We start from the raw sequence: 24,102 nt of genomic DNA, 5'->3' as shown, positions 1-24,102 counted from the left end.
CTTCCTTGAAGCTTTCCTTTTTTTCACTTAGCAAACAAAGATGACCTTTACATGGACGCTCAAAGAAAAAAGAAAAAGAAAAAGACTGAAGTGAAGGGTTCTCACTATTTCAATGTTCAAAATATGAGAGGAAGGGAGGGAAGGTGGAAGGCTTGGTCCAAAGTTTATTTGAACTCAGTCATTGATAGACCATGGCTGGTGTCCTCTGCCTATACCGAAAGGGGGATGGGGAGGAAATGAAGGATCAAAGACCGGTCCTGGAGGCATCAAATCAAAACCAGCGGGAAGGGGAAGACTTGGAGGAGGATTGGGGTGTCCCTGGGGGGGAAATGGTGGAGCAAGGTTGAGGGGCGGGACGAGCGTCGAGGCACTGGGAGCCATCATGTTGGGGAATGACGGTGGAGGACGGGGTGGCATCCCGACTGGGGGTGCTACGTTTCTACGTGGCGCCGGTGGTAGGAGTGGGACACTGCCTTTGAAGGCTCCAGAGATATCGGAGAACGGGGGCATCATGTTGCCCCCAGTCCTTCCAAAGGAAGGCATTGGCACAGTCAGTGGCATCGGGGGCATGTTCAGGAACGGATCCACTTGATGAGCCAGAGGCGGTTGGTACGCCTTGCTGTCCCGTTTTGGGCTCGGTACAAACTCCGGCGAGTTGGGATTCAGCATTGGTGCATCGACATCCTTTGGAAAGCGGAACTGTCCTCGTCCCACAGAAGGGATGGTCTGGGCCCGTTGGGCTCCCCGCCCAATCCCTCTCTGGCCAGCCGGCAGCTGTCTCTGTAAGGGTGGTATTGTAGCCGTCTGCTTCTGGGTCAGGCTAGCTCTCTCAGGGGCATGCATGTACACCCCAGTCTGTGACTGCCTGTCTTTGGTGGGTAGATCAGGGGGTAATGACCCCACTTGGAAAGACACAGGTGGGGGGCTGAAGACATCGTCTGGAGTGATGGGCGTCACTGGACTCAGGCTTGTCTGTCCAAGCTGCATGGAGATGTCATCTGGAATGCAGACAAAAGTAAGTACTGTATTACTGTAACTGACCAACAGGGGCATTTACAGCAACTGCACATCACTGACAGTGAAATTATATGGCTATATTTTAACAGGTGTAATTAAAACCGCTCCTTTTTGTTACACTTCTGAATAAAGAAAACAACAAGAAAAATCCAAGATCTATCGCAAAAAAAAACACAACTGATTTGAATATTTTGACAAGTACATATAGCTGTAACTACTGCAATCTACATACAAATGTGATACTTAACATCTCAAACCACACTCAAGATTCAATAGTTCTATACCCAAATAAAAAAGAACAGGATTACTGCAATAAAACAACCTTGGCAAGTCCAAGGTTTGATAAAAATTTATTTTGAACACTTCCATCTAAATATCTTGCCACGAAACATTAATTCGGCAAATTTATGTTTCACAAAGATATCGAAATAATTTCCGATCAGTTAACAATCAAATGATATTCACATCTTTCCCATTACAGTGGGCTCCCATTCTAACGAAGTCCTCGGGACTGGCAATTTTCTTTCATTATATCAAAATCTTGTTATAAGCAAACAAATAAACAATAAAAGAACATACTGAGGATAATGTTGCGGCCTGAATTTTTATTGCAATCAGTTTCATTATAACCATGTTCGTTATAATGGGAGTGCACTGTACCATTTGGAATCCCACCGAATGGGCAACAAAGCCCTCTAAAGGCTACTGACCTACGGATCCTGGCATTGCTCGTTCTACGCACTCCCTGGAGATCCCAGTCTTACATCTCTCCAGCTTCGTCACAATTTCCTTCATCAGTCTCTCGATGTGCATCAACTCATCCACGCTGCTGACTCCAGAGTTACTCATCAACTCTTTCAGTATCCAATCCCTGTTCAGACAAAGCATAATAACAACAGCAATATTATATAGATATAAATATATATATACATACACACAGAGACACATATCAATAGAGAAGGATGCCACTGGCAGGTCTGCTTTCATTTTAGCTCCGTCATGGGCACAGGCACTGATGGTGCGGTCGCCGACTCTTAAATGGGGACAACTAGGGAGTTACACCTTTTTCCAAGTTACTGTATACTCCATATTTATCAGGACATTCTGATTTTTGCAAATTTGGCGAATAGGGTGCTATTTGCGACTTTTAAGACATACAAAAATATCAACTCTGATCCCGACATGAATTTGACGTGCACATGTACATTTCTCTGTCCAGTGCAGTATTCCATGATCGCAAATTAAACCACTCACAAAAAAAGTCCAGATTTGCAATAAAAAAAATAAATAAAAATAGACTCACTTACATATATGGCACATACATATTTCTATTCATATTTCATTTCATTTCCACATCATTCTAGTTATCAAACATGCAACAATCATGTGAATCTTCGAAAATACAGTGAATTGGCAATGCCCTGTGCATACCCATTGCCCTGTGCATACCCGTCACACGACTTGCTAGAAAGTGTTGTGCATGTTCATATCTCACATATCTGGATGGCCGCTCCCGACATGATTGGATATCTGAGGTTGGACTGTACATGGCCCTTTACAACACACCACAACTTGCCAGCTAACTTAAATATCACAAACAAATTCAGAGTGTATATGTGCCACAATGGCTTTGTAAAAGACAAAGTGTTTATCTTGATCCCTTATCATGGCAAATTTGGTTTTCAGCAAACTGGTGAACAGGGACTGACACAAATATAAAGTCAAACCAAAATACTTCAGCAATACATGATGAGGTCAAAGGTCACCTCTTGTTTCTCAGCACATCATGGATGGTGCGGAGTTCTTGGGGATCCGTCTCAGCATCGTTACTGCTGGAGGTCTCAGAACTGATGCTCTCACGGCTGGCTTCATCATCCTGGTTGAAGAATGGCAGAACCAAACACGGACAAACAACACAAAAACAAAGGATAAATGACTGAAAACACAGCAAAATCTAACACAAAGGCTCACATAAGCTGGTAAAATTGAAATTTCATATTTTAAACCAAAAGAATTAAAATATATATATATATATACATGTATATATATATATATATATATATATATATATATATATATATATATATATAGCGAAAACTTTGAGCAAAGAAAATGGGTTTTCATCTTTGCTCAAAGTTTTCGCTATTTATTATTTATTATGTTTCTGGTCAGTTTTTCCTTCCTTGTTTCAAAATATAGATATATATATATATATATATATACACTCTCATGGTGATACAAAGTACAGTGGACTTTTGTTATAACGAAGTCCTCAGGGCTGGCAGATTTCTTTCATTATATCGAAATTTTAAACTGAACAAATAAACAATTAAAAAAAATAGAGCCGATAATTTTGCAACCTGGATTTTTATTTCATTGTAACCAGAATTTCGTTATAACTGTGTTACAACGAGAGTGCACTGTAAAAACAAAATAGATACAATATACTAGCAGAGCCTTTCACATCGTGCCTCTGCAGGAGTTACCAGTGGAAACAGAACCTGTATTCTTCTGCTAAACTGCGGTCTAGTCGATAAGGTATATTCAAAAGTTGTCATAATTTAACTAATAGGCAAACTGCAGACTTAGTCTCACCTCAAGTGGAGGCATCTCTTCTGCCAACGTCTGAAGTTGTTGGAACAATTCTGAGTCACAGTGACCTGACACCAGCAGAAGAGATGGCACACTGGCAAAGAAAAACATGAGAGAAAGAGACACTTTCTATGGTGAACAATGTTTTGATCAAATTGAACAAATGTGTACTGGGAAATGCTGAATTATGGTTTCTGAGGGTCCTGTTTATGTTTTTTTTTTTGGTTTTTTTTTTTGTTTTTTTTAATATTTCTGTTACTTTGTCAATAATCCATGCATTATCTCACAGAAAAAGTTGAAATTTAGTGGCATACTCTCAGACATGAGATAAAAAGGTACAGGGTGGAGACACAGGACATCATTCACAGGGCATCATTTATAAAAGAGTCTTGTTTGGCATGAAGATGAGCACTTACCTGGTGATGAGAAAGAGCTGAAGTCTCGATGGTTTCAGAGACGAGAGTGGAACCCCTTGACTGGTAATTAAAAACAATCAAACAAACAAACAAACATTCATTATGAATGTGAAGAACAAAGAACATGTAAACACCATCAATTCAGTTTCTTCTGCATTCTTTACATCAGGTATATGACTTTGCAACTCTGCTTATCAATGATAAGATATAATAAGTCTGATTAATAAATTGGTTTATTGGTTTAGGTGGGTATTTTTACTGTTACCAACAGATAATAATATTCAACAAAGGTGTATGCAAATTCAAAATGGTTCTATTTTGCAAGATGTTGTATTTGCTGTGAAACACAAACAAACAAACAAACAAAATGAGATGTTTGTGAATAGGAACACAGTCACCTTTCAACCCGACAGAAGTCCTACAAAGCTCTACTTTTTGGTTTTAGACACTAAAATGTATTGGAACTACGACCAAATCAAGATAATGGAAAATATATATTGGCTAGGGTACAAATCTTTTGATTAGTAAGTCATTACATTGCTATATCTTATTCATAATCAATACAATGCATACTTGCGAAGGTTCTCTGACAAGTTCTCATTTTGGAGTTCCTCGACGATGACTTCTCCAAGCTGAGCAGCTTTCTTTTCAATCTATCGTGACACGAGGACGAAAAGTGTTGTCATGAGCTGAATGAAGATGTAAGAGTGAAGGCTAGAGAGTTTGATGTAACTTTTGATTTCAAAATCCACTCACAATGATTGAAACTTCACCAAAATAAACATGGTATACACAGTCCAGCATATAGACCACAGGTGAAACTACAAATGATTTACTCATCAGGGTAAATACAGCACATTTCTTAATCCTCCCGTATTTTATTCTAAACAAATGACCGACTGAAATAATGATAACATCCTACTATTCAGCTTGGATACCTAAACTATATCTACTACTTGTATCAAAAGAGAAACATCCAGAAACTTGAGCAACATGACACCCACCAGCTTAAAGAGGCTGCTTTCATCTGCCGCCTTCTTAGGCCAGATCAGTTGAGCGATGTCAGTGCTGGTGACGTACTGGCCGTATCCACCAAAAGAGATGAGATGGAGGCTGCACCCTCCTACCAAGTCAACGCTGCAGAACACAAGAGAGAGGCTTTATTACACTGTTTTCAATATCCCATTCCAAAAAAAAAAATACAATACCAGCCATTTATGTTCTGCATATCAAGGTCTCAAACCAAAGTATACATGAGGTAGCAAATGATTAACAACATTAAGGATCTTGTCCAATCTTGAACAAAGTCATGGTGAATGTTTTTTTTTTTTTTTAACTTTGAGCACAATCATCAACCTGCAAGCAGATGGTGCAGGTACCGCATGAAGCAAGCGTCATAAAATGAAATCATTCAAATAAAATACAGTGCTCATATCACTATATTTTAAGTCAACCAATCTGATTAATTTTCATCTAATACTGTCAAACTTGTCTTAATGGCCACCTGTCACATACAACCACTAAAAAAAACCAAGAAAAAAGCCATGTTAAAGACCCTGTCTATAGCAGTTCCCTGCCTATAATTGTTACTTTTTTGGCTCCCCTGGGTGGCCATACAGACAGATTTGACTGTACTTGAATTATCATTTGAGATGTAACCTCATCCCACATAAAAAGGGGGCAACACTTACCGTGTGACAGTCCAGGAAGGCTGCTGAGTTCCCTCTGTCTCTTCAGCAATGTCAGTCAACTCAGTGTTGCCCTCGGCAACCGCATCACCCTTCTCCTCATCCGACAGCGGAGGAGGGCCACCACCAGCTACATGTACATGGGAAGAAGTATGAAAATTGCAATGAAAAACACTGACTCTGTGTGTAAAAAGGAATAAATGAGTATGACATGGATCAACAGGACAGCATTGGGCCTCCTTCAAGTTTGATACTATTCAATTATTAATCCTCTGAGAGATACCATAGACAAGATAGCTATCATTGCCTACATTCATGAAGACATGCAGCTGCAGTTGATTGCAATTAATTAGGTAATGCATACTCTGCTTTACATGGGATCACAATAAAGGGCAGCGACAAAATTCTGTTTGCTGTCAGCTGTATTACAACACTGTATCATTAACTCTCATTTTATCAATTGATGTGCATTGCTGAGCAAAACATGCAAAGCAACCAAAAAATCAAAGAAAATGTACGAAACAAATTAACAATGGAATGGTTAAGAGATCTTTATGCCAGTCATCATCCACTTTTGGGGAAAAAGCAGAAACTAAAATTGGTCCACAATTGGACACTATGCAAAAAGGAGGAGATGTGTCAGAGGATGGGCTGGTGGAGATAAATGTCTTGGTTTCCATGGGATAATCACCAGTATACCAAGATTTTATTAGCCTGACAATTACAAAAAGGATAACAATCTAAAAATATGCATATCAAAGAACATATCCCCTCTGGTCAAGTGATTTTTAAGTATTTTTCAGTCAGCAGACTTCATCCTCACCATTTCTGCTCTCTGCCACCTTGCCCTTGTTCCCAGCATCATCACCCCCAGCAGAGATGGGTGTGGCCAGGGCCTTGCCAACAGGTTGATTGACAACTGCAGTATTCGCGCTGTTGCCGTCCCCCTTCGGACCGGACTCCAGTATCTCCTGGACCTCGGACGATTCGTCCGGCCACTCAAAGGAGACATCCTCTGGAGTGGGCAGTCCGATCCCCGTCAGCATCTGAAGGCTCAGCTCTGCAGTCTGAAATATGCCACAATAGGAAAAGGAAATTCCATACAGGGCAAGATACTGGAAGCCTGTGTTGAAGACTGGATGATGCAAGATTACTGAGTGAAGCACTTTTTCCATAACATTCTGTTTCTGAAATATCCTTCTTCCTTTTTCTTTATATCACTAGTATCATAAAATTGGAACACACTTTTAAAATACTTCACATTAAAATAGAAAGGAAAACAAATCTTTCGTCAAAATTTGTCCTATACGAGTGTTTATTAACCTTTCACTAACATGTATCACACTGGCTGTTAATATCTAATTCAACCCTGTTGCCTGTGTGTTAATGACATTGAAAATGTGAGTCTATAATTTGAAGCAACATTGAGAAAACAACACATCGTGCATTCAGTCTTGCCTGATACATGTATGCGGTTTGTTTGAAACTTTGAGTGTTACAGGGATCTCAACTGTCAGAAATTATTCCCAGATCAGAGAGGCTTCCATATTCTTCTGACAGAATGTGAAGAAATTAACCGCAGTTGATTTTCAGGGAGTCTCCTACACAATCAGGGAGACTTGGTCACCCTGCTTGTTCTAACTACCCAAAACAAAGCATTGTTTTGAGTGGTACTCAAGAGAGAAATACAAACTTGTGGACTAGAATGCAACAATATTTTGTGGGAAATGACAACAGGATTGGTGGGAAATGACAACAGGATTGGCAGGAAGGAAAAGACAAAATCTCACGGGTGCTTCAACGGCTGGGGCAACCTCAGGGCTGATCTGTTTGGTGAACTTGGCAAGTCCTTCGCTGACGAGGAGGTCATTGATGTGGATGTCCTCGGACGTCGTGGTGTCGCACAGGAGCAGCGAAACCACAGATTTCTGAAAGCATGACAATGGGTGAGGCCAAATCATAATATTTACGTCATTTGCCACTCTGAATATTATTCAGTTCACATCAGTAATCTGGCCTCCTTGTATCCTTGAACTCTGGACTGTACTCAGAGACACACTTGATGTGATTACATGAGATTAACATTTCCTCATCTTTCCACATGGTTTTACGTGAAAAATTAGTGAGAGGCTGGTTAATCTAACAAATAAGTCATAGAACGTTTCAAGAAGGAAAGAATCTCAAATTATAGGACAGGTGCAATAAAAAACAAGAAAAATTACAACAAAAAATTGCAAGGACAGAGAGTCACTTACCATACAAGAATACAGCATGTAAACATGATGGTACTTACAGGTGTTAATCAAATCAGTTTGACATTTCAGGAATTTATGTTGATATTTTAGTGTTTGCAACTGCATAGTGCATGCTCTCAACATGTGATATGTTTCTGCTAATCGCATGAGTCATTCGAGGGGCAAAATGTCAATAAATTTAAAAAAAATCCAGTTGGCATTGATTGTGTTTCCTACCAAACATTGACCTGTAATCCTTTAGCTTCACAAAAACAACACAAACATATGAACACTGATAAGTTCACCAAAATCCATATTATCCCCTCACAACAATCAGTATTTTAGTTTGTCAGGGCACCGTTTCATGGAAGTTGTCAGCCCTGACAAGTTCTCATCCTCTGCCAATTACCATAGTAATAGTCAGTGACCAGAGCTGTTCATCCAATCAAAACCAAGGATTTCACTGAAATTGTCAGAGACTGAAAACTTGTCAGGGCTGACAACTTTCATGAATTGCTGTCCTGGATGTAATGGACCAAACACTCATCATATCTCCTAAACTTTCTCACAATAATTGTTACATGAAAAAATTCAATCCTATGGTGCAGCTAAATGTATGACAGTATACAAATGACACAAAGGTCAGAGTGCGTCAGTCGGAATTGTGTGCATTTAGAAGGTAACTTTGGAACAATTACCACAAGCACACTATTCCTGATGCACACACACACACACACACACACACAAATGTGCATCATCTGTTTTATAGAACAGGGAACAATTTTCTTGCCAGAAATCCATTTTTTGATATTATAACCCGAGGTCAAATTTACTGGATACAATTCTTTTGGCTTGCCATAGATGAAAGCCTTGCATCCAGTGCATCCAGTAATTACTGGATGCATGATATTCTGGTCAATGGGCATCTCTTACTGAGTACGCGAGCACTTCCTCAGCAAGTGAACCTCTGCTACAAGTGCGCAACCTCTTGCTTCAAGTGCGCATTAGCCTTGTTTAAGTGGCTGTCCGCTATGAGCCAATAGCGTTCAGCCAGTAAAAATCAAGTCACAACTCTCGACCAATGAGATAGCAATTTTTTGCTACCCATTCTATACCTTCAATTTTCTTGAGACAAGAGTATCATTGTCACTATTAAAACTACATTTTAGACAATCAGTGAACAAAGTAGGCACACATTTTATCCAAAAGTGCATTACAAACAAGACAAATAACGGTGCGGAGAGATGGTGGATATGTACAATCAGATCAATCAAACACAAACCTCTAGCAATGGATTCATGTCATGCGTCCAAAAAGGGGTCTGGAAAACAGCGCAATAAAGTTGTCGTGTGATAAATCTAAATGCATTCTTTCATGGTGACAAGTTTCAATCAGAAAAATCTACATATATTCATATTCACTTCTAGCAGCTGTTGACAAAATATATGAACATGAGGTTGAAGAAAGCTTCTTCTCTCCTAAGAAAATAAGAATGCTTCCATCAAATATGAACAACTCCAGGGGCGGATCAAGGAATTCCGTAATGGGGGGAGGGGGCACCTTTACAAAATTAAAGGAGGGCGCACGCCCCTCCATTTTTTCTTTTCATTTCTTTTGTTTTAACAAAAAACTAGATATATCGCTACGGCGACTGGTGTATGTCTCCGCCAAAATGCATGGTTCTCCTAATAGGTCTATAGTACAATGTCTTGACAATGTGTGATGACAGTTTCACACAATTGGCAAAATATTAAAATGACAGGTTTGCCACAAATGTGCTGAATGTTCACTTTCCTTGAACTAGGTTCAATTGGATGAATGATTAAAACGTCAGAGTGCAGGTATTGGGGGAACTGATGATTTTTACTTGACTTTTGACCCTTTTATAAGTTTATGCATTGAGTAATTTTCAAGGTATTGAGAAAAATTTCAGTATCAAATGGTAAAATAGTATTATCTAAACCTGGCCTTTGACCTTTGACCTCACAGTTCCAAAGAGAATCACTGTTAGGTAGAACATGCATAAATATGTAAGTTTCATGATAATACCTTGAGTTACTTTTGAGATATGGAGGAAGAAGTGCAATTTAGCACTTTCACTTGACCTTTGACCTTTTGTCCTTTGACCTTTTGGCAAGAAACTTCCCACAGAATCTCTATTGGGTTATACATGCATACATCAAGTTAAAAAAAAAATCCTTCAGGCATTGCATAAACATAAGGAAAGAAGTAATATTTTGAGGAGTTGACCTTGACCTTTGACCCCCTAACCTTTGACCCATGACCCCCAACTTCCCTAGATAATCACTGCCCATCGGTACATGCATATATACTAAGTTCCATGAAGATATCTTGAACCATTTGCGAGATATGGAGAAAAACATGAAATTTCAACCTTTTTTTCACAAAATAAGCTGTGACCTTTGACCTTTGACCCCGTGACCCTAAAATCCTAACAAAGTATCATCCCCCCAGGATATACCCTCATACCAAGTTTGATGCAAAACCACCTCATGGTTCTAGAGATATCGACAAAAACAAAACGGGACGGACGTACGGACGTACAGACGTACGGACGTACTGAGGGACGGACGGACAGACGACACGAAAACATAATGCCTCTGGCCACTTCGTTGGCGGAGGCATAAAAAAAAAACTTCCTAATTCTACCTGGTTTTGAATATTTTATAATTGGAATGAGAATAGACGGACCTGATGAAATCAATAAAATGTGCAATCAGAAAGAAAATTGTACAAATTTAGCACTTTTAAGATTAAACCAGGACCTTGAAACACATGTTGCCGACTGAAGAATCTGTCATATAATAAGCAATCAAAACACTTTTGAAAAGTTTAAACTTTAATTTAAATAATAATTTTTAAAATATTAAAATGAATAATACAGGAATGAAGGGCTCTTTCAAAAGAAAGTTTCATTCTCTACCCTATGATACGCTGACAATGAATATCAAAATCCAATATAAAAACAGAAAATGTGGTTTCTGCGGAATGACGGATTTAGTCACTTCTTCCACTTTATTCTCCCTACAAGGGGATACCTTGTCTGTCACAGCATGTGCAAGCAGGGGCTTGTCATGCGTTAGCATCAGTAGTCTGTCCCGGCTCTCGTTAGTCCACTTATCCTGGAAAACAAACAGGAAACCAACAAATGATAAATATAACACCTTTATATTAAAAAGGAGCTTTACTGTGAAGGTGCGTTGGGGCAAATATTAAGAACCACTGATACACTACTTGATTAAAAACAGTCTCGAGTGAGACTGTACAACAAGCAAATTTTGAGCAGAAATAAATGTCCTTGTTAGAGTTGGCTATCTTTTTGTTTAGGTTATTATTATCATACCTTCAATATGGACTACTTATATACTTCTGGAAGAAGGATATGTCTCTTCTTGTGAGCACAGAAAAAAAATGAAACACTTAAGTTTACTTCAGCTTCTTTCATTCTAGAAATCATCAACTGTCTGTATTGGCATACAGCGAACCAGCTCAGAGAAATACATATATGTATTAATGCTTCTTGAAACCATCTCAGGTTCATTGTTGCTGAGGCTCAGTTGAGGGAGTGGTTTATGGTAAGTGTCATTACCACTAATCATCCCTTCACAGATTTTTGTGAGGAAAGTAATTATGGTTAAAAGTTCATCATCATCGCATTCAAATATGAATCCTGTCTCATAGAAACCAATTTGCAATGTAGAAGCACACATTTTGAGATATTTCTTTAAACTCTGATCATTTTTGTTTGAAAGTGCTTCTTTGCCACCATGCTTGATAACTGGTGAGATATAAACTTAATTTACTGCATAAATGTCTGATTATAATCATTCAATGTCATTTGCATTTACCATAATACTCGCACAATTAAACTCATTGGCTGAGTGAGGACAGTGAAATAATCAAAAGTAAAAGAGCAAAACCAATCTGCTAAAATAACTTTTCACCAAACTTACCCCTACTGGCTCAATGCCTGCAAGCCTGGCATCCAGTGCTTGGATGGGTAGCTTCATAAAGCATGCTCTGCAATAAAACACAGCGGAGGTAATTACAATGGGGAGCGGAAAGATAAAAATATACATCAATGAGAAACAGTTGCATTATGAAGCAGCAAGTCAGAGATATACAGTAGAACAATACTAAGCAAATAAAAACAGACATATCTGACTACATGAAATGTGGACATATTTTTACAAAGACACATAACTTTAAAGATTTTTACACAAACCTTTACAGAGTGCTTTTGTAAACGTTCTTACACACCAATATCAAGATTCATGAAATTCAGTCAATAAGCATTCTAATGACAAGGAAGACATACATCTTAATCTGCTTTCAGATCCATTCTACAATTCATATGACAGAAGAGATGTATAGCCTAGAGGTTCTGTACTGTATTTCTGCATGAAAAATGATGAATACCAAAAAACCTGAACTACCATCACTGATATCAGATTCTCCTCCTTTTAATCCAATGAGGATGAGCTGCTTTTGCTATAACACGTTTCCCACTGACACCTGACCAAGTAGACTAAGGACTAGTCTTCAATGGGCTTAATTAAACAACAAAACGTGAACTTACTTCAGGAAACAAACTCAAAAAAGCTGCATCACTTCGGTGATCCCTCGCATTTATCCCCAAGTTGAATTATCCTTCGGGTTTATGCCAGGTTCAAGTGTGTGCGTGTGTGTCACACACAAACACACTGCCATAGCTTCTGACCACCCGAGCATTGAGAATTAAGGGTTTCTGGGACGAACACTGCACTAGGGCTTTCTATAGCTCAGTCGGTAGAGCACCGGTCTGGCAATCCGGAGGTCTCGGGTTCGAATCCCGATGGAATCCCATTTTCTTTGCTCACTTTTCCACTAATAATTTATATTCTTTCTGGTCAGTTTATTCTGTCTTTATTTGTTACAAACTCAAAAAAGCTGCATCACTTCGGTGATCCCTCGCATTTATCCCCAAGTTGAATTATCCTTCGGGTTTATGCCAGGTTCAAGTGTGTGCGTGTGTGTCACACACAAACACACTGCCATAGCTTCTGACCACCCGAGCATTGAGAATTAAGGGTTTCTGGGACGAACACTGCACTAGGGCTTTCTATAGCTCAGTCGGTAGAGCACTGGTCTGGCAATCCGGAGGTCTCGGGTTCGAATCCCGATGGAATCCCATTTTCTTTGCTCACTTTTCCACTAATAATTTATATTCTTTCTGGTCAGTTTATTCTGTCTTTATTTGTTACAAACTCAAAAAAGCTGCATCACTTCGGTGATCCCTCGCATTTATCCCCAAGTTGAATTATCCTTCGGGTTTATGCCAGGTTCAAGTGTGTGCGTGTGTGTCACGCACAAACACACTGCCATAGCTTCTGACCACCCGAGCATTGAGAATTAAGGGTTTCTGGGACGAACACTGCACTAGGGCTTTCTATAGCTCAGTCGGTAGAGCACCGGTCTGGCAATCCGGAGGTCTCGGGTTCGAATCCCGATGGAATCCCATTTTCTTTGCTCACTTTTCCACTAATAATTTATATTCTTTCTGGTCAGTTTATTCTGTCTTTATTTGTTACAAACTCAAAAAAGCTGCATCACTTCGGTGATCCCTCGCATTTATCCCCAAGTTGAATTATCCTTCGGGTTTATGCCAGGTTCAAGTGTGTGCGTGTGTGTCACGCACAAACACACTGCCATAGCTTCTGACCACCCGAGCATTGAGAATTAAGGGTTTCTGGGACGAACACTGCACTAGGGCTTTCTATAGCTCAGTCGGTAGAGCACCGGTCTGGCAATCCGGAGGTCTCGGGTTCGAATCCCGATGGAATCCCATTTTCTTTGCTCACTTTTCCACTAATAATTTATATTCTTTCTGGTCAGTTTATTCTGTCTTTATTTGTTACAAACTCAAAAAAGCTGCATCACTTCGGTGATCCCTCGCATTTATCCCCAAGTTGAATTATCCTTCGGGTTTATGCCAGGTTCAAGTGTGTGCGTGTGTGTCACACACAAACACACTGCCATAGCTTCTGACCACCCGAGCATTGAGAATTAAGGGTTTCTGGGACGAACACTGCACTAGGGCTTTCTATAGCTCAGTCGGTAGAGCACCGGTCTGGCAATCCGGAGGTCTCGGGTTCGAATCCCGATGGAATCCCATTTTCTTTGCTCACTTTTCCACTAATAATTTATATTCTTTCTGGTCAGTTTATTCTGTCTTTATTTGTTACAAACTCAAAAAAGCTGCATCACTTCGGTGATCCCTCGCATTTATCCCCAAGTTGAATTATCCTTCGGGTTTATGCCAGGTTCAAGTGTGTGCGTGTGTGTCACACACAAACACACTGCCATAGCTTCTGACCACCCGAGCATTGAGAATTAAGGGTTTCTGGGACGAACACTGCACTAGGGCTTTCTATAGCTCAGTCGGTAGAGCACCGGTCTGGCAATCCGGAGGTCTCGGGTTCGAATCCCGATGGAATCCCATTTTCTTTGCTCACTTTTCCACTAATAATTTATATTCTTTCTGGTCAGTTTATTCTGTCTTTATTTGTTACAAACTCAAAAAAGCTGCATCACTTCGGTGATCCCTCGCATTTATCCCCAAGTTGAATTATCCTTCGGGTTTATGCCAGGTTCAAGTGTGTGCGTGTGTGTCACACACAAACACACTGCCATAGCTTCTGACCACCCGAGCATTGAGAATTAAGGGTTTCTGGGACGAACACTGCACTAGGGCTTTCTATAGCTCAGTCGGTAGAGCACCGGTCTGGCAATCCGGAGGTCTCGGGTTCGAATCCCGATGGAATCCCATTTTCTTTGCTCACTTTTCCACTAATAATTTATATTCTTTCTGGTCAGTTTATTCTGTCTTTATTTGTTACTAACTTACTTCAGGAGACGGATTGAGCTCTTGGGTATTTGCAGAGATGTTCCGTAGTCAACATACAGCACCTACATCCACACAGAAATAACAAACAAAATGCATAATGCATGTATTTGTCACACTACAGTAATCAACTTTGAATCTGGAATGGTATTTATGTCTGTGCTGTAAGTGATTTCTTAGGAACAATTCCTCTTTTTGTGCGATTTTGAAGTTTTTCTCAAGTTTGATCAAAATAGCTGGTTTTGAGTATAAAAATCTGAAATTATCATTCAGTACGTATATGGCACATCTATTGGCAGTGAATTAGGTCAAATCCACAGTGAATTAGGTCAAATCCACAAGTTTAAATCTGCTAGATGAACTTACAATGTGTAACCAGTTTAAAGGAACATATGTGCCAGTTGGGAATCAAACATTAATAAAGAGTAATCCTGTAAACAAACCACTGACCAACACAGACCCAAGAAACAGATATTCATCAACAGCAAGGAAACTCATTACTAACAAACCAATTGAATTACTAAACACTTGGTCTGATCTGTATTAAAAAATATATGAACATAGCCAATATTTGACAAAGGACAAGTTTCTCTAAAACATATGGATTGAGTGAATGCAGAATTGTCAGTACAACACATCCGTAAAAGTTTGAGGAAAATCGGGTAATCCATTCAAAATCCATGAATTTGTAAAGTTGCTGCACACTCATGCTGGATAAGATGACTAATACAGTTTGTGTAACATGCATATAACAATACAAGGAAAATGTATAGAGAAATTCAAAAAAATTTCATTGAAAAAAATGAGTATACGTTCCCTCGACTTCTCACAGATGTATATTAAGGGTAATATTATTCAACCTGCCGTCTGAAAGAGGCAAGTCAAGTGCTCTTTAACCCATCGAGGATGGGCTAATTTTGCTACAATACGAATTTCCCATAGACCCCTGCCTGAGTATACTCGGGACTAGTCCTCAACGAGTTAATTATGCGATAAAGTGAAAATATGTTCACTTTTCTTTATATCTTCTGTAAATACCATTCTACGTAATATCACAAGCTGCAGTAGTCTTCTCATCCAGCAATGGCAGCACTGAAACTTCAAAAATTCACAACTTTTGAATGGATTGTCTGATTTTCCTCAAACTTTCATGGACGCATTCTACTTTATATATTGCTGCATTCTCTCAATCCACGTGTACATGAAGGTGAATTAGTCCTTTAAGCTCTCCAGGGAGTGTTCACAAAAGGGGTGCTGGAAGTTACCTCCACTAGATCAATGTTGGGAACTCCCGTGATGAGCCCTCTATGCCAGTTATTGTCCTCATGGTACAGGGCACAGCAAATCTGATTGACGGCAATCATGGAATCCGGCATCAGGTACTTCTCGCCCTCCGGGTATGAGTACACAGCCCTGTCATGGCACAGTGGACATGAAATAGACCAATCAAGTCCACAATATCTTGACATGAATAGCGTTGAATCTTGATATTAACTGATATTGACCTCTGTCTAAGCAACCCATTTCGGTTGTGTCTACGTGTTTCATACACTTCGCCACTTTCCATTACCAAAAACTTATGCATGTTACAACATGACTCCAATTTCAAGTATTATACTTAAATGACAAAATTTCTAGCCAACTACCATATCTGTGTCCAAAGTTAGTAGCAAATATAATCTTCTGGAAGTGATTAAAATCTCACTACGCTTTTTCTTTTGAATATGAATATGATGCACAGAGCTTCTGGGTGTTTACATGATCAGCTTTTTACAAGACTTTACAGACAGCATCACCTGAGAGTCATTTCCAGTACCAGAATTATCAGTAATGTTTTTAAAACTGCATTCACAGGCCTCAGTAAATTTCAGTATTGTCCCATTCCCCACTAAATTTCTGGAGACTCACTCGAGTTCATCCATGAGCCTCTCGAGGGCCATGTTGTTCTCCAAATCCTTGTACTGGATGCTGATGCGGTGGGGTGTGTACACGGTGGACACAAAGATTGGGAAATACTCATTGAGCTTTGGCCTCCTGGCGGCTGGGTACGAAAAGCCGTAACCGATCGCATCTTGTGGAATGGACTTGGCAATAGACTTTGATAATGAGAGGGAGAGCAGGCATGTCAGTACAGAAGGAAAAAATATGAAAATAAAATTGACAATGACAAGGACAATGGCAACATCAGTAACAAAGATGAGCCATTTCAATGACAGAAATGATGACGATGGTAATGATTTTACACACACACAAAAAAAGAATTGATTGAAACTCCGAGGCATAATATAGTGGTAAATGGATGTGATAAATCTATACATCAGAGAAATTACATGCATAAACAAAGATGATCACAATTACCATTTTAGCACAACAACAAAGAGATGTAACAGGAAATGTGAGACTTAGCCGTCCTTTGATATTGAAGAAGTTTAATCACAACCTCTACAGACAATATTCTACGCTAATTAAATTCTGGTCTTAACAATATTTGAACACACATAACACATATTATGTTCTGTCACATAATCATGAAAGATAACAAATAGATTCTAAAATATTTCTTGCTTGTGTCCAAAAATGTAATTGGGTTTCTATTAGATTTAAGTGAAGAGTTGCTTCAGGGTTTTTCAAGTTAGTTACTGCATGCACAGTTCTTTCATGTGACATAGTCTTAGGGGCAAGTTTCGTGGTAATCATGATGAAATTTGCAGTTACAACTGAAGGGACTACAATACTCCGGGGGGGGGGGGGGGGGGGGGGGGTAGATTAAAATGAGGTAACCTCTCTGACAGCTGCACAATGGAATTGTGTTAGATTTCAAACTCACACTGTACAGTGGTCCAGCCAGCGGCAATCGTTGGCTCTGAGCGTGGAGGTAGACTTGATCTATTTTTCACAGAGGAAATATAAAAGTAAATTTAGACCAACACCACTGGCGGATAAACAAATACAAATATCGATGTATGAATTCAGCGCAGAGTTTTGTGGACAAATAAAGACGAATATCATATTTCTATATTCTTAATTCATTCCCAGTTACCTTATGGAGCAGTATTTTCTTGAACTAAGAGATAAAGAAATGATACAGTAATAATGGACTGAGATACTTACGAACAGCAAAACAATAAAATTTTCTTCATGCACATGTAAATAATAGCAGAGTAGTTTTGCTAAAGATACCTTTCGATACCAGCTGCAATTTGTGTGTCATTTTACATGACAATAATGAACACATCTCATCTAAATACTACACTCTGAAAATAAATAATCTTTACTTGTGAGAAAGAGACTAGCATTGCAGTAAATGAGTGTGTCCTGCACAAATCCCCATTAAAAAAAAATGGCATAATTCATTTAGCATAGTACATGGGTGAGATTCTTACTCTGTCCTTTATAGACCACTTTGATAGTGTCGGGGATGGCAAGGACGAGCGAGTTGACATCTTTCTCCCCAAAGTCTTGGCACTGCAGATCAGTCTTGTGAAAGCTCTGCAAAGGAGAAAATCAAATTCAGTAGGTATGACAGTTTCAGCATGATGTGGGTGCAGCGATTTCTCATCCTTCAATGAAACTTCCTCAGCTTCACCATATTTCTATTTAATACTGCAAATGCATGGTGGTCTGCTGGTACAGACATCAGACTCTCAATCTAATGGATACAGGTTCAAGTCCCCACCTTGATGCAGGCAATGCTACCAAGCATGACAGGTTTTTTTTTTAAACCACTCTTATCCATCAAGTTGTAATTGTGTTCTGCAATCCCATCAGGTCCTTTGAACTGTATGTTGTCCCTATGCATTCAGCCGTAACTTGTCAAGCTGCAGTACCTGCCAATTCATGTACCTGTACTCTCTCGCCCATCCTGACCCCTGATTACAAATGATGAAGCGGAAATGCAGAACTTACTTAGGTGTACAAAAGCAACTGTCCTACACAGAAGCCAATGTAATACCAAACAGATCCAGAGGATTCTGTAATCCAAAGTCAAAGAAAATTCCATTCAGAAGATTTATAATGACTAAGGAAAAACAACACGAAGCAGGGCATTTTTTGCAGGCAAACAAAGCAAACCCTCAGAAACTTTTCATTACAGTTTATACAACGATGGTGGATCCATGTCTGATCAAATTCAGAGTATACTCAATGAAGCATAAAGTACCTTGTAGGCAGCCTCAAATTCTTGGAGAAGGATCCCCATGGGGTGTGCCAGGAGGACATTACGGATCTTAGACTTAGCCTCCTCCAGATGCTTCTCTGTTGCCTGACTGGGTGCGGGCTGCTTCTTCTTTCGTTCTGGCTCTAGAAAATGGACCAAAGCACACCACATATGCTCATGATATTGTAAAAGTGGATATTTCCGTGGGACTAATTTTTCGCGCTTGGCCGGGTAAGAAGAGTTTCACATGTTTTTAATTCCATGGAATCAAGACATCAACTACTAGAGTATTGGAACATATGGCAGGCAAAAATATTCACTTCTTTTATTTTCGCGCAAGCTTCTGGTTGCACGAAATGCGGGAAAATTTCCACTTTTACTGTAGTCACTTACAAATTTCTAATAAAGTCCAGCCAGCACAGGCCGTCTGGGAAACAAAATCATACTTTGAAAAAACTGTAGGCATTCTTAACTCTTCTTGGCAAATGGGTTTAACCAAATGAGATCAATGAAGTTTTGCTTGAATTCATTTGACAAATTTAAGCAGAATAAAACAGAAACATCTGAAGCATTAAAGGCAATAAACTCTACTAGTCCTTCTACTCCAGTGTCTAAAGGATCTGTATGGTCATTGCTATCTAATGAGTCACTAAATTTTGCTCTCAAATGTCTAAATTCTACTTGGCAAAGTCCATTCTTGAAATAGGGTCATCACTGGCATACTGGTATTTAAACATTAAATACATGTGTCCTACTCTACTCCACTCTTAGATATGTTAGAGTGTTGTGATGATGATGATGATGATGATGATGATGATGATGATGATGATACTGATAATAACATTGATGATAATCATAATACATACAATATCTAATCATTAACACCATCATCATTATCATTATCAATGGTACAAAGTCACATGAGCATGCTTAGGTGTTATCAAGGAGTAACCATCTCACCAGGAGGCTTCGAGGGCACAAAAGTCCGGGCATCAAAGAGTTTCCAGTCACTATTTTTCTGCTGCCTTTCGATGGCCACAATCTCTGGAATGGCACAGACAAGTTCTACCACACTGTAGAACCCAATCGAGATAAGTGGTAGCTCCTTCCCCGTCAATTTCTATGTAATAAGATGCAGAAAGGTGCATAACTTCCTACAAAACCAGAAAGTCAAACAAGAGTCTAAAATATTGTAATTCAATCAGATTAAAAAGACATGAACAAATAAAAGACAATTCATAATTTCTTAAAGAGACCACAAGATGAAGAAACAAGCCCATCTACTAATTCCTAGGGCAAGATTTGGAAAACGGTTCCTAATGTGAAATTTTTATGACTTCTACACTGCTACAACTTCTGTAATACTTGCCATCACACAAAACTGACAATTTAACCCGTTGAGGATGGACTGATTTTGCTAAAACACACATTTCCCATAGACACCTGCCCGGGTATACTCACGACTCGTCCTCAATGGGTTAAGGGTTAAATGCTCATTTCTATTGCACCTGCACTATGTACATGTACTTTCAATATGACAAACTTTCATTACATGTAAGAAATCCATGCAAATAACTAAATCAGCACAGAACAGGGTTTTTTTTTGTGGTAATCCCACCATGTAAATATTCCATTCTCAGAACAGAAAAACTCACCTTATACTCTGCCGGCAGGCTGGCAGCAAAGATTCCATCTGGATGCTTGGACAGGACCTGTCAGTAGGTTAGTAATGTCACATGGTAAATCATAAAGAAAAACAGAGAAAAAAAATCCAGAATCATTTAATCATCTCAGTTATCACACAGCAGGACTTGCTTCCTTGTGCAATTTAACAACTAGGCAGCTACAATTTGTAGCAACCTGTATGTGATTATTTCATTCAAAGTGAGTATTCATGATAGCAGAATGTGCTATATTTTGTCTTTACATTCTTTTCTAGTTCAGGGCATTAAGACCATCAGATAATCACAAAATTTGGTGAACATGGGTGCTGTGACAAGAAGGTTTCATTGATGGCCCCCCCCCCCCCAAAAAAAAAGTGTCTTATCCCCTTCTTGTCACACATAGAAGCACAAATTTTTCACCTAGACTCCCTTTATTGCTGTGTACACTACTCTCAGAGTATTCAGTCTTTGATCTTGTGGCTCATATCTCACCTTCTGAATTTCCTCACAGAGCTCTCCATCAATAAGATCGTTGCCAGGCAACACAACATCCCTTGGGCTCGTGGTAGACTCTGTCGAAGCGCTCTGCGAGCTCGATGCACTGGATCTATTTGCAGCTGCCCGCTTGGCCCTGCCCCGGCCAACTGTGGTGGTGCTGTCCCTAGCTGTCGACCTGAATGGTACTGATTTTCTTGCTGAATGCCAAACCAGAATAATTGTAGAATTTTAATTTTTTAGAATTTATAGTGATTGGGATGATGAATAAGAATGTTTTCAAACTTTAATATAACAAATCACAGTGAACAAGGATGATGACATGGCAACCTCACCACAAGAATGCATTCACGAGTAAGAGGCTCAAGGAAGCAGAACAAAAGAGGAAAGTATGCATAAATTCTACACAGATGAACTTGCTTGTTAAGCCCATGGTATTGTGATGGTAGTACATTGCTACATTTCTGAAATATCAAGGATCATAATTATGTCATTATCCCTGTTCAGTGTAATTAACTAATTTGTTTGAAGCTCCTAGAATTAAGCTATTAGTATTAATTTCTCCACTTCAGGACCACAAAAAATTCTACAAATCTATACATGTATGGAGCTGTTGATTTATGTATTCCATGATGTGAAATTATGAAAATCATGAGGAATGCCCCTTTAACTCTTCCTTACCATCAGGTAAACCCTTTAACTCTTCCTTACCATCAGGTATGGGGATTGATTTTGCTCCCTTGGGAAAGTTCTCGATGCTGTACACTCTAAATTTCTCCGCCCCCAAGTGTTCAATGCTAATGATTGAAGCCAAAGACTTGACAACTTCGGCCAAATTAGCGAAGCCCAGCTTGCCATAATCCAGCGAAAAACCAAACTTTCGATAGAAAAGCGTGTCAAACTGCGAATTGAGGATCCCATTTGGATGACTGTTTAACAATGATTTCAGCTGCGATCGAAGGTATGCCGGGCTAGTGCTTGTAATAGTCACGGGTTTAGAATATTGTCTGTTGTTTGTGTTGTTGCTACTAGAGTTAGAATATGAATTTGGTCGTCGAAAACCACCACTTGCCCCTGACGGTTTGGAAAATGTTCGACCGCCGGATGGCGTACTGTAAGATCTCTGTGTACCGTCGCCTGATCTCGCGACTTGCCTTTGCAAAGCACTCCTTCTCTTTAGGCATTTACGCACATCAACGTTCTGTCTTGAAACTAGACTCTGAATGTGCTTTGTCGTCTTGTCTGCGACTCCTCGAAACACCGCCTGTCCACGTTCCCACTTCAGCGAAGCTACATCAAGATCTTCGACCAAATCAGACGTGCTGTTGTACCCAAGCTCGCGGTATGGTACGCCGTAACCCTGGGCCTCGGTGAAGTCGCGCTCGATCTCGACTGCTGTCAAACCCAGCGGGGCGGACAGTAGGAGCGCTCTCAAGACGATTTTCACTTCCTTCTTTATTTTTGCCTTGTCTGACATTTTGTAGGATTCGACCACCTCCACTTGCACTTACTGTCAATGTGAATCACAGCTGCATTCTACGCAGATTTGCTCACAACATCGGCGCCGAGACGGAAGGAAACACATGCGCTATGGTCCGCCTTTGTTTTGAAGAAGTCGATGCATATTGCATGCGATATGCGTATGCATGGGCCATGGGTATTGTGTACCATAGAAGCGCACGCATAGCATACATGCAGCTGGTGGCAAGCTACTGTATCTATCCATCCGCAATCAAGTTTCACAACACGTGTATCGGTATACCAACAACATACTAGAGTAGTACTAGACACTCTCTTCTCGAGCTAGCTAGTACAGACATCGCGCCAGCTAGTGACGGACTGTATCCCCCCCCCCCCCTCTCTTTTTCTCTCTCTCTCTCTACCTCTCTCTCTGAGACTGAGTAGCAGGGTGTCAAGGTGTGAACCACACAGGTGGTGTGAACAGGGTGTTCTGATGGTTTCAAACTCCTTGGTGTGAAACAGTCTGTTGAAACTCCGCCCTCTCACAAAGCGGATGTGGATATATAAATTTATACGAGAGAACAACTACAGAAAGAGAGAGTTCCCAATAGATAATTTCCAGCTAATTTTGCAATCTAGTCCCAAACATGTAGCATTTCTTCTTCTTTCGTTTGAAAGAAGAAGATGTAGCACATATGGCGACAAGAAAGAGACTGGAGAGAGAATGATTATTGTATGGCCGCAAGAGTGATGGAAGAGAAAGCCATAGGCCCACTGAGTACTAGATGAGATCATAGATGGGCAACTAATAATGAGGATGATACCCAAGTTAAATGCACAGTATAGGGCATATACATTAAAAAGAAATGGTATTAATTATACCTCTGTGTACCTGTGCTGGTTCTTGCTTTAAGTACAGTACCCTATATATGAGACTAATAATGCAGAAAATTATGTCAATATGTAAGTGGCCAAAAATAAAGTGGTTTGAATACAATTGAAGAGTTTGTTTGCAAAAGTACGGTCTCTGTCATAAAGTACAAAATAATATCTTTTAAATGATATATAGGTCACTACATATAAAGGTATATTTTTGAAGTTATGGTCAAAAGAAGCCAAAATTTTCTTATTATTCTCTTTATTTTTCCTGACCTTTAATCGCAAATATCTCCATTTGACAAATATGGACTTATCGGTTTTTGCAAACAAACTCTTCAATTACAATGGTGTAACAATTGTATAATTGTATACAATTACAATAGTGCAAGTGGCCAAAATAAAGTGGTTTGTATGTAATAATGATGAGAATAATAAATGAATAAATAATAAACCAATCTAGATGTTATCTAGATTTCCTTTTTTTTTCAAAGTACAATGTAAAAGCCTTTTTATCCTCTCCTTGATACAGGATCAGGATTGGGATCATAATTTGTGTGTGTGTGTGTGTGTGTGTGTGTGTGTGTGTGTGTGTGTGT

General features: G+C 39.6%; 1 protein-coding gene and 6 non-coding genes across 7 annotated transcripts; 6 read left to right on the top strand and 1 right to left on the bottom strand.

Annotated features, from left to right (window-relative positions):
• Window positions 1-174: 174 nt before the first annotated feature.
• Window positions 175-22,677, bottom strand: LOC139722829 (uncharacterized). Its single transcript, XM_071634123.1, has 22 exons — window positions 21,848-22,677; window positions 21,164-21,366; window positions 20,663-20,719; window positions 19,968-20,127; window positions 19,011-19,150; window positions 18,235-18,340; window positions 17,679-17,737; window positions 16,760-16,947; window positions 16,117-16,264; window positions 14,855-14,916; window positions 11,922-11,988; window positions 11,007-11,090; window positions 7,504-7,641; window positions 6,537-6,780; window positions 5,717-5,843; window positions 5,030-5,162; window positions 4,599-4,678; window positions 4,026-4,085; window positions 3,613-3,703; window positions 2,784-2,893; window positions 1,728-1,888; window positions 175-998 (listed from the first exon to the last, which is right to left on the bottom strand). The coding sequence occupies exons 1-22, from the start codon at window positions 22,641-22,643 to the stop codon at window positions 175-177; spliced, it is 4,038 nt and encodes a 1,345-aa protein (XP_071490224.1). The 5' UTR covers window positions 22,644-22,677.
• Trnaa-ggc (transfer RNA alanine (anticodon GGC)) lies at window positions 12,737-12,811 on the top strand. Its single transcript has one exon. It is a non-coding gene; the product is annotated as a tRNA-Ala (tRNA).
• Trnaa-ggc (transfer RNA alanine (anticodon GGC)) lies at window positions 13,391-13,465 on the top strand. The gene has a single exon. It is a non-coding gene; the product is annotated as a tRNA-Ala (tRNA).
• Window positions 13,718-13,792, top strand: Trnaa-ggc (transfer RNA alanine (anticodon GGC)). The gene has a single exon. It is a non-coding gene; the product is annotated as a tRNA-Ala (tRNA).
• Window positions 14,045-14,119, top strand: Trnaa-ggc (transfer RNA alanine (anticodon GGC)). Its single transcript has one exon. It is a non-coding gene; the product is annotated as a tRNA-Ala (tRNA).
• On the top strand, window positions 14,372-14,446 carry Trnaa-ggc (transfer RNA alanine (anticodon GGC)). Its single transcript has one exon. It is a non-coding gene; the product is annotated as a tRNA-Ala (tRNA).
• Trnaa-ggc (transfer RNA alanine (anticodon GGC)) lies at window positions 14,699-14,773 on the top strand. The gene has a single exon. It is a non-coding gene; the product is annotated as a tRNA-Ala (tRNA).
• Window positions 22,678-24,102: the final 1,425 nt, after the last annotated feature.

Source organism: Diadema antillarum, unplaced genomic scaffold (genome assembly GCF_040938485.1).
Source record: "Diadema antillarum isolate AM-2024a unplaced genomic scaffold, OU_Dant_1.0 scf00000172, whole genome shotgun sequence".
In the NCBI taxonomy this organism is placed as follows: domain Eukaryota; kingdom Metazoa; phylum Echinodermata; class Echinoidea; order Diadematoida; family Diadematidae; genus Diadema; species Diadema antillarum.
This window is presented reverse-complemented; position numbering and strand designations above follow the sequence as displayed.